Genomic DNA, 8,621 nt, shown 5'->3' with positions numbered 1-8,621 from the left:
CAGCAGTACCAATCACAGACGGCATCAGCGGTCCAGACTCCAGCTACCAGTCCAGCCGAGGCGTCGTCCGTCTGGGGCCGGCCTCAAAGGCCAGGCCGTAGAGGTCCAGAGCAGCTAGCGAGTGTCAAGTGAACAGGAAGGCGACTGACTGAGGGTCACCTGGCTCGGCTCAGCCCCGGGACACAGGACATCTCAATGGGCCACACAGCTTCTGCCCTGAGCCCGGGGACTGGGCAGGCGGCAGGCTCTGAGAGCAGAATCTGAGCGGGAAGTTTAGCCCCCCTGGGGCTGCTCAGTGTTCCCACCTCTCTCTGGCATCTCTCCAGCACCTCTCCCCGGGGTAGGACTCCCAGACTCAGGTAGGGTCACAGGAAAGTGTACCTTGGGCGAGGTTGGGGTAGGGGCTGAAGAATAAAGACCACTGTGAACGGAGCTTTGGACTCACTCTCCTTAGCAGAGGCAGGTGTGGGAAAGCATAGCGGCTGGCCGGGAGGATGCCCAGATCACAAGGAAAGCCTGGGAAGCAGGTCTGGGGAGTCACGCGGCCGAGGACCCAACACCACCCCCCCAGAGCGGTGGTCACCTAATTCGACTTTATTGCAGGATAATCATCCTCTCCCCCACCCCTGTGGAGTATGGCCCTTACAGCGCCCAGCCCTCGGCCCTCTGGGAGGAGAGGCCCCCGGGGCTGGGGGAGAAACAGTGCTCAGGACTGGGGTCCCAGGGTCGCTCAGGCCAGGCTGGGGTGGGGCTTCTCCTTCTTTTTCAATCTGAGTCTATTTCTCTTGAGCTTCCTCATCCTTGGTGTTCGGCCCCATGTTGGGGCTCCGGTGAGCCACAGCGCCGCAGCCAGAACCACAAGGAGCACGAGGAGCAGCAGCCCCTTGGCCAAGACGCAGAGGTAAGTGGACTTTTCCGAAGGATAGCCAGGATCTGGGGCAGAAGGAGGTAAGGAGAGAGGGGCTCGCCAGGGCAGGGGAGGGGGGAGGTCCAGATTCCGAGGAGGACATCCAGCCCAGATCCCACAGAGGGGTCTCAAGTTCACAGCCAATTGCTGTTCCTTGTCAAGGGTCCCTGGGCATGTGTGTTCTGATCACAGAAGTCAGGAGCTGAGATGCAGGGAATGATCTCAAGCTGAGCGAGAGACTCGAGAACCTTTGGGAGTTGGGAGCGCCGGCCCCATCCCCAGCCCAGGGGACCAGGTCCCCTGGGGAGGAGTGCGGTTCTGGGTACCAGGTACTCTCCTGGGAAGAACGGAGGAAGGGTGGTGGTAGCTGTGAGCCCTGCAGTAGCTCGGGGCTGTCCCCAGGGGCCTGGTACCTGAACAGAAGGACCCAGCAGGGATGGGGCTGGAAGCGATGCTGCTGATGGGGTTGCTGGCCCTGCAGGTGTAAGAGGGGGCACTGTCCCCAGGCCGCCAGGATGTGCTGAGGGCAGAGCCCTCGTGCACTGCGTCCACGCCATCCTCCCCGGATAGCCAGCTGTAGGTCACGTCCAGGCCTGCCTTCTCCACAGAGCAGGTCAGAGATATATTACAGCCATCTTCCCGAGAGATCTCAAAGTTCACGGTGACGCGAGGCTCCGACAGCCGGCCTGGATGAAGGAGGGACACAAAGACCCTCTTAAGTAATCAGGGGTTGGGGCTGTTCTCTTAAGGTCCTCGATCCTGGGGGGACAGGGGTGCCTGTCCAGAAACTAACAAAGCCGCCATAAAATCTGGTTCCAGGGTCCCCCGGGCAACTGCTAAGGTAGACAGGGCTGCCTTTGGCATTTTCTACGCGCCCCGCAGCATGGCCTCACCTTCTCTCTGTCCCCTGCATACCCCACCTTCTTCCAAACCCGTTCTGCCTTTTCGATCCCAGAAAATATCGCCACACCTCCTGAGGGCATTGATAGATTAATCAGTGTCTCTGCAAGATTCAAGATGGAGTATCAGTCAGTGTTACCGGCACTGAGAAACTTGGTTCGGGTGGAGAGGAGGCATTGATTAGCAGCCCTCAAGGGCACAGGGAGATGGAGCACTCAGGCCTAGAGGCGGCACCCATTCCCAGGATGCAGGATCTCAGTGGGAGAGAAGGGCCCCCGGACGTCCGCACACAGACTCCAGACCCGTCTCCCTGCGCGCGGAAGGCCCAGGGGAGCAGCCCGCGTGCCCAGGGCCTCGCCGCTCCAGCTACTCCGCAGCTCAGACCCCGGGCTTGGGCACACAGGAGACAGCCCACCCCCCATCCCCGCCCCTCCAGCCGTAACTCTGAGTCCCGAGACCACTGCTCCTTCGCGTGCAAAGCGGGGGAGAGCCCTGGACAAGCAGCGCCGGACCTCCAAGCCGACACTCACGGTACACTCGTAGATGGTACCGCTGCACGACGGAGATCTGCGACGTCCTCAGATTGACCTGAGCCTCGTACGGCCCTGAGTCCTCCCAGCTGAGATTGCTGATGTGCAGGGAGTAGCCGGGGTCCAGGAAGCTCGCTCGGCCCTTGTATCGAGGGTTGGTCACCTCGATGGTGGCCGGCTGCCCCTTTTTCCCAGGGACCACAGTGGCAAGCCTTATATGAGAGGACCAGATGATATTCTCAACCTCTTCATCGGCTGGAACTTCCAGGGGGAGGCTGACGGACTCCTGAAGGACCGCAACAACATCTTCTGTGTCCCCATCATCTCCAGAATACCCTTCCGCTGCAGAAAAAGGAAGAAAAGACGGGAGCAGCCCAGCTGGTGTGTCTGCGCTGCTGCGCCTGGGGCCGGGGCAGTGATGGGCACCTGTCTCCCACGTGTGGCTTCCGTGGCCCCCGGCTCCGTCCCAACCCTCTCTGGCTCTAGCTCCCGCTGCACTCGACCTGAGCACCTCCCAGGCCTTGGCTTCCGTCTGGGCCCTCCTCCTCCAAATTTCACCGTGGCCGTTTGCCGCGGTGGGCTGGCTCCTTCTACGCTGCAGGCTTCCCCACCTCTTGGTCCTAAACCGCAGCCACACCCTCTTCCTCTTGACTCCCGGAGAGCTGAAGCATCCACCCCCGAGGCTGGCCAGCCCAAACCCCAGCGGGACAGGAGAGCAGAGGGAGGGAGAGGCTCCCATCCAGGGCTGCAGCCTCTCCTCTCTCACCTGTCCGGACCAGCAAGAGTAGGAGGAGCCACGGAAGGGCCCCCATGACAGCAGCCCTGCTCGCCAGCAGGTTGGCCTCCTGGCCCCCGAGCTGATGAAGCAGACCAGCTGCTGGGTCAGGAGGCTGCTGGAGACGAGTGACTGACAGACAGTGTCCCGGAGGGGAAATGCTTCTCAACACCCACCCGCCCCGCCAGCAGCCTCCAACTTCCTTCATCCCCACTAAGCCCCTCCCTGTCCATCTTGGGAAGTTCTCTCTCGGAGTCTGGTTGTCCGGCTGGCTCACCCACTGGCCCGTGCTTCCTGTCCATCAGACCCCACTCAGATCCCACTTCCTAAGAGAAACCTTCCTAGACGCCCTGCCCCTGTGCTCCCAGGCAGCCCCCCTCCCCCACCTGCCCGGAGCTCTTGGCCTTGAGTGTATCCTCCGTCAGCTCTTGCTCGGCGGTTCCCATGTTGCTGTCATGCATTGACCTTATAAGCGTTTTTGTCTCCCCAGATGGACCCCGTCTTTTGGGACACCTCTATGTCCCATGCTGGACACAGGCAGCACCCGGTTGATACTTCTGGAACGGACGAACAAACGAAGTACTCCATATTTCAAGCTTGCCAGGTTCCCACTTGAGAGACTATCAAGAGGAAGAAAAATTTTAACTCTCTTAAGGAAAAAAAAAAAAAAAAAAAGCACACTTTGGGCCAGAGAGGCCATCTAGGTTAATATTACGGAAAGACTAACTTGTCCTGTGAGGCTGTGACGCGGACCAAAGCTAGAGGAGGTCCGACAGGCGGAGCTGCTCAGGACGCCCCGGTGGCCTCGGGAGGAGTCTCCGTCGCTGGTGTTTAAGCTCACAGGGGACAGTCTTGGGTCGGTGGGGGACTACAGATCCTCTCGCTGGGTACTCGGACAGGAGAACTTTTACATTTTTCGAGTGCCCAGTCTTACAGGTCTGTGTGGTGATCAGGAAGCAGGAGTGATGGCCTAAGACTGAGGCCACGGCGGAGGCAGCTGGAAGCCCCCCGGGCGTTCGCGGCGTCAGATTCAGCCCTTGTCAGATACTTTCTGAGCAGCTGCTGGCCCAGGCCCTAAGTTCTGAGCAATTAGCCGTGACCAAGATCTTCAGATCATGACTTCTCAGGGGCTGAGATCTGACCAAGGACAACTAAGAGCGAGTTGGATGAGTTTCCCCCACGGACTCGTCTGGGTTGCTCAGGACAAGGGGTTTAACATCTGAATTCAGGAGGTCAGAGAAAGTCCTCCAGGAGAAATGACCTCAAGGTACTAGGATCTGCGAAGTGCAGAAGGGAAGAGAGTGGGCAGTTCTGGAAGTTCAATTTGGGAGCATCAAACCTGAGAGACTGGTTTTCTGAAAATGCAGATGAAAACGTTCTTATGCAGGCTTCCTGTTTAAAAAAATTTAAAGCATAATTTTTTAAAAAACGGAAACAAGGTCACGTGTGTAATCCCGAGTTTAAAAGGTGAGTCCGGGGGTCTCTGCGAGGCAGGTGCCGGTGGGCTTTGGGTGTGAAGGAGGTTTCCTGTGGTGGAGGGGAATGCCCGCCCTATAAAAGATAAAAGGGAAGGAAGCAGAGTGGGGCAGGGGGAGCCCACGCCCCTGTCATGCAAAGCAGATCAGCCCAGTCTCTGCCAGGGCAAGTTGCTAAGTTAGTGGGGGTTCTGGGGCCAAGATCTGCCCCCGCCCCCACCCCGCTGTGCTCTCTGAACCTGCCCCGGAGGAGCAGGGATCCAGCTGCAACCCTGCAGCTGAAGACAAGCTCTCTGGGAAGGAGACCCAGGGACCCCCCCATGGCAGCTCCTCAGATATCCACCAACGGGAGCTGTGTTCAGGTGGGTTAGACCTGTCTCCACCAACAAAAACAAACAGTGCGTGTGCTTCTTAAGTAGAGGGTGGTAATTCTCACACACACACACACACACACACACACACCCAGTCCAATGTGGAGAAAGGACTTCTCCGAAGACGGTGTTCTGAAAATCTGATTTTCTTTTTTTTTTTTTTAATATTTTATTTATTTATTTGACAGAGAACACAAGTAGGCAGAGAGGCAGCAGAGAGAGAGAGAGAGAGAAGCAGGCTCTGCACTGAGCAGAGAGCCCGATGCGGGGCTCGATCCCAGGACCCTGGGATCATGACCTGGGCCAAAGGCAGAGGCTTTAACCTACTGAGCCACCCAGGCGCCCCTGAAAATCTGATTTTCATTCTGGCTCATTGATTAGGATCCAAACTCAACTCCATTTCTGTCTTTCACCACCCCTTCACTTTTTTTTTTAAGATTCTATTTTTTTAAAAATTATTTATTTATTTGAAAGAGAAAGAGCAAGAGCACAAGTGGGAGAGGTGCAGAGGGAGACGGAGAAGCAGGCTCCCCACTGAGTGCATAGCCTGGACCCTTGATCTCAGGATCCTGAGATCATGACCTGTGGGAAGGTCAGAGGCTTCACCAACACCCAGGTAGCCCAGATATTTTATTAATTTAATTTATATTAATTATTTAATCATTATTAAATAATAAATATTTAACTTATTATTTAATTAACTTACATTAATCTCTACACGCAACTTGGGCCTCAAACTCAGAACCCTGAGATCAAGAGCCCCACATACTCCACCAACGGAGCCAGCCAGGCACCCCACCCCCCCGTCACTTTTATTCAGTGGGGTGGTCTTCTCCTGCCCCAAATGAGAACTCCGGTCTTGATTTCTGTCTCAGTTCAGAAATGAGAACTTCCTGTCTCATGAAATATACAAAATTTCAAACTAAAATTCAAAGCAATCTCCCCTTCCCCTGGCTTGGCTCTGTCTCGGGCTGGAAGCTGACACTGGGGGATGGGAAGGGCCCTCTCTCCTCAATCCCAGCTTACCCCCGCACTTCTGCTGCCCTGAACTCTCTTCCCCAGCCTGTCTCCTGCCTTTCCAGGAAGCCCAGCAATGATGGAATCATTCTCACAGGGCCGAGTGGCTTTGCTGTCTGGGGGTCTGGCAGACGGATACGGTGGTCTCTTCCTCCGAGGAAGAGTTTTGTCAGTTCTAAGAGTTTCCACTGGTCCCATCTCTCCTACCCTTGACCCTGGGTGGCTGCATCTCTATTCTGGGTGGTCCTTTGAAGGTCCCGCCCCACAGCCCCTGGACATCTGGCCAGCCGTCCCCACTGAGCGGCACCAGACCCACCACCCAAGCTGTGTCTCCCTGCCAGCGCTTGGTGGCTCGCCGTATTCCTCCCCTGACACCAAGATCCGCTGTCTGCCTGCGAGGACCCCGACCTCAGTGCACGACGGTTTCCTCTCTCCCAGGCCTGGTGTCGGCCCCTGTCCCCTGGTCCCCCATCCCTGCGGGGCCCGCAGGACAAACCTCCCCAGTCCTGTCCTTCACCCCTCTCACTAGCCCCCCACTGGAAGTGGTGAGGACTCACAAGGAAGTAACAGCTATTTCCAAAGAAATCTCTTCCCAGTCTCCTGCTCTGAGCTCCCTACCCCGGGGGAGGGGACCCAGAGCAGTGACAAGGCTCCCCTTCATTCCTGCTGATCTGCTGACCCTCCCATAGCCCTGTGGTGGGACCCCGCAGGGAGCTTCCAGCTAACATCCTGCGGGGGTTCCCTTCCTGCAGCCTGGGGCGCAGCGGACAGCTGCGTGAGGGCTCCCCTCCGCGCCCTCTGTGCGCACCTCTGCTGCTCCCTTCGGGGCTTTCAGGGAAGGAGCGGAAGGCCACTCAGCCCAGGCACGGTGCCGTGGGACGTGTGGGTAGAGTGCAGACCCCAGAGCGCGCCCAGCCATCGACACACCCTTTGTTCGTTTTCTCCTGTTCCCGGGTCCAGGCATGTGTTCCATCCTTTCCGCTTGGTTCCGAGCTCACCTCCCATAAAGACGTCCTCCACCCAAGTCCGTGTCCAAGGCCCTGCTCTGGGAGGGACCTAGATTATGGCACAATAGTACATGATAAGGTAGTTGAGCCAGTAAAATTTAGATGCCCTGGATTTTATGGGCAAATCCGTCACTGAGAAGGAATAAGCCCCCACCCCAGTTCTCCTGCCGTAACAGCCCTGGGAAAGAGGAACCGGGAGAAGCAAGTCCTGCTCTGATGGAGGGCTGGGGGCGGCGACAAAAGGCCAAACCCTTCATCAGTCTCTCTCCTTGGCTTCTCTTTAGGTCTGGAAAGATGGGGACCCACACAGCAAACCATGACCCTGGAGGAGCCATCAACAGGTAAGTCCCCAACAAGTCACCTCCCTCTCACAGCAAAGCGGGTGGAGACGTGCGCGTCTTCGATTTTATTCCATCTGCCCGGTCTGCCTTCTCTTGTGTCAGGGTTAAAAGGCTGGTTTCTCAGCCGCACCAAGAAGGTGTACCCAGAGCGGCCACTGGGGACAGAGGGGACAGCAGCCCTCCCTGCGGAGGAGGGACGGGCCCTCACGGGGTCCCCAAGGTGGGAGAGAACAGCCACACCCACGGAAGCACAGGGATCTGCCTGGTAGGACCGAGAGACTGGGTTGGAGGAGCTGAGCGGAAGCGGGCAGGGGGGCGGCGGGGGCTGCCAGGAGAGGGCCAGAGCCAGCCCCTGGGCCTCACGGGCAGCTTGGGCTTGTAAGGGCCCCCCCTCGCCAGCATTCGCCTTTCAGAGGCAGGAGAAATACAGCAGGGAGGGGAAAGCAGAGTGTGGGGTAGAGGGAAAGTTGTATCGCTGTTGGTTTTTTTTAAGATGGGAGAGATCCGAACATATTTAAATGTTGAGAAGAGAAACAAGCAGGGAGTGGGGATGGGGAAGCCGGACATAAAGGGGCCAGGGGACGAAGCGCGGCCCCACTGGCCCCCGAGGAAGGGAGGGAGCTCAGACTCGGAGCCCAGCAGGAAGACCCAACCTTAGGTTGCAAGGTGGTGTTTTAGCCGAGTCAGCCGGCCGGAGAGGGAGGTCGGTGTGTCTGCGGCACGTCAAGGGGAGCCCTGCCTAGCGGTTCCATCTCCCCTGCAAAGTGAAGGCCACATTATTGGCTGAAACCGAGGTTGGAGGTGCGTCCAAGGCAGGTGTTTTAGGAGAAAGGACAGGCTTTGAAACAGATGAGGGGACTCTGCGTCCAGGTGTCTGGGGGCTGTCCCAGTTTAAGCCTGTTGTCCCCGCCCGATTACCTGCAATGCCCCTTTTCACTCTCAGAAAGGGTCCTGTTTGCAGGACACATTATGTGTTTACTCTAGAACAGGAGCGAAGTCTTATCCATGAGCTGGCTAAGCTTTGAGTCCCGGGCCACCCTTAGCTTATCTGGCCAAAGAAGTGCCCCGCAGATCTGGCGGGCGGCGGGGGGGCCGGGGGTAAGAGAACGACCCGCAGATCCGCGGCCTGCAGGGAGCTGCTCACCACACCTGCTCCTCGGGGCAGCGGGGAACGGAATGAGACGACGAATGAGATGAGCCGGGCGCACCGGGAGGGTCCGTGCCTGCGAGCTGTGCCTGCCGATGACCGCTGGTGAAGTGGAGAGACCAAGGGCTTTGGTGCCAGGAGGCCCCGGAGC

At 57.8% G+C, this 8,621-nt stretch overlaps 1 protein-coding gene and 1 long non-coding RNA gene across 6 annotated transcripts; one reads left to right on the top strand and one right to left on the bottom strand.

Moving 5' to 3' along the window:
- Window positions 1-579: 579 nt before the first annotated feature.
- Window positions 580-3,320, bottom strand: SLAMF9 (SLAM family member 9). 5 transcript variants are annotated; one of them, XM_004775830.3, is made up of 4 exons: window positions 3,104-3,320; window positions 2,338-2,679; window positions 1,321-1,593; window positions 580-933 (listed from the first exon to the last, which is right to left on the bottom strand). In XM_004775830.3, exons 1-4 carry the CDS (start codon window positions 3,318-3,320, stop codon window positions 731-733), a joined length of 1,035 nt encoding a protein of 344 aa, XP_004775887.3. In that variant the 3' UTR covers window positions 580-730. The 5 variants fall into 5 exon arrangements, with proteins under 5 accessions (XP_004775887.3, XP_012902916.1, XP_012902917.1 ...); XM_013047462.2 differs by lacking the exon at window positions 3,104-3,320 and having other exon boundaries at window positions 2,338-3,097; XM_013047463.2 differs by lacking the exon at window positions 3,104-3,320 and adding an exon at window positions 1,801-1,910 and having other exon boundaries at window positions 762-1,593; window positions 2,338-3,097.
- Window positions 3,321-4,483: 1,163 nt separating this feature from the next.
- LOC101676791 lies at window positions 4,484-7,324 on the top strand. Its single transcript, XR_001176888.2, has 2 exons — window positions 4,484-4,579; window positions 7,267-7,324. It is a non-coding gene; the product is annotated as an uncharacterized LOC101676791 (long non-coding RNA).
- The last annotated feature ends 1,297 nt before the right edge of the window (window positions 7,325-8,621 follow it).

Source organism: Mustela putorius, unplaced genomic scaffold, assembly GCF_011764305.1.
Source record: "Mustela putorius furo isolate JIRA1106 unplaced genomic scaffold, ASM1176430v1.1 tig00000997_pilon_pilon_pilon, whole genome shotgun sequence".
Lineage (NCBI taxonomy): Eukaryota > Metazoa > Chordata > Mammalia > Carnivora > Mustelidae > Mustela > Mustela putorius.
This window is presented reverse-complemented; position numbering and strand designations above follow the sequence as displayed.

What these genes read in the sequence shown, in the direction of transcription:
- SLAMF9 (XM_013047462.2), bottom strand. Translation starts at nt 3,076, where the DNA reads ATGGGAGCCTCTCCCTCCCTCTGCTCTCCTGTCCCGCTGGGGTTTGGG. An exon ending in GTACCATCTACGAGTGTACC is followed by an intron (nt 1,594 to 2,337) that starts GTGAGTGTCGGC and finishes TCCTTCATCCAG; the next exon opens with GCCGGCTGTCGGAGCCTCGC. An exon ending in TGCTGGGTCCTTCTGTTCAG is followed by an intron (nt 934 to 1,320) that starts GTACCAGGCCCC and finishes CTTCTGCCCCAG; the next exon opens with ATCCTGGCTATCCTTCGGAA.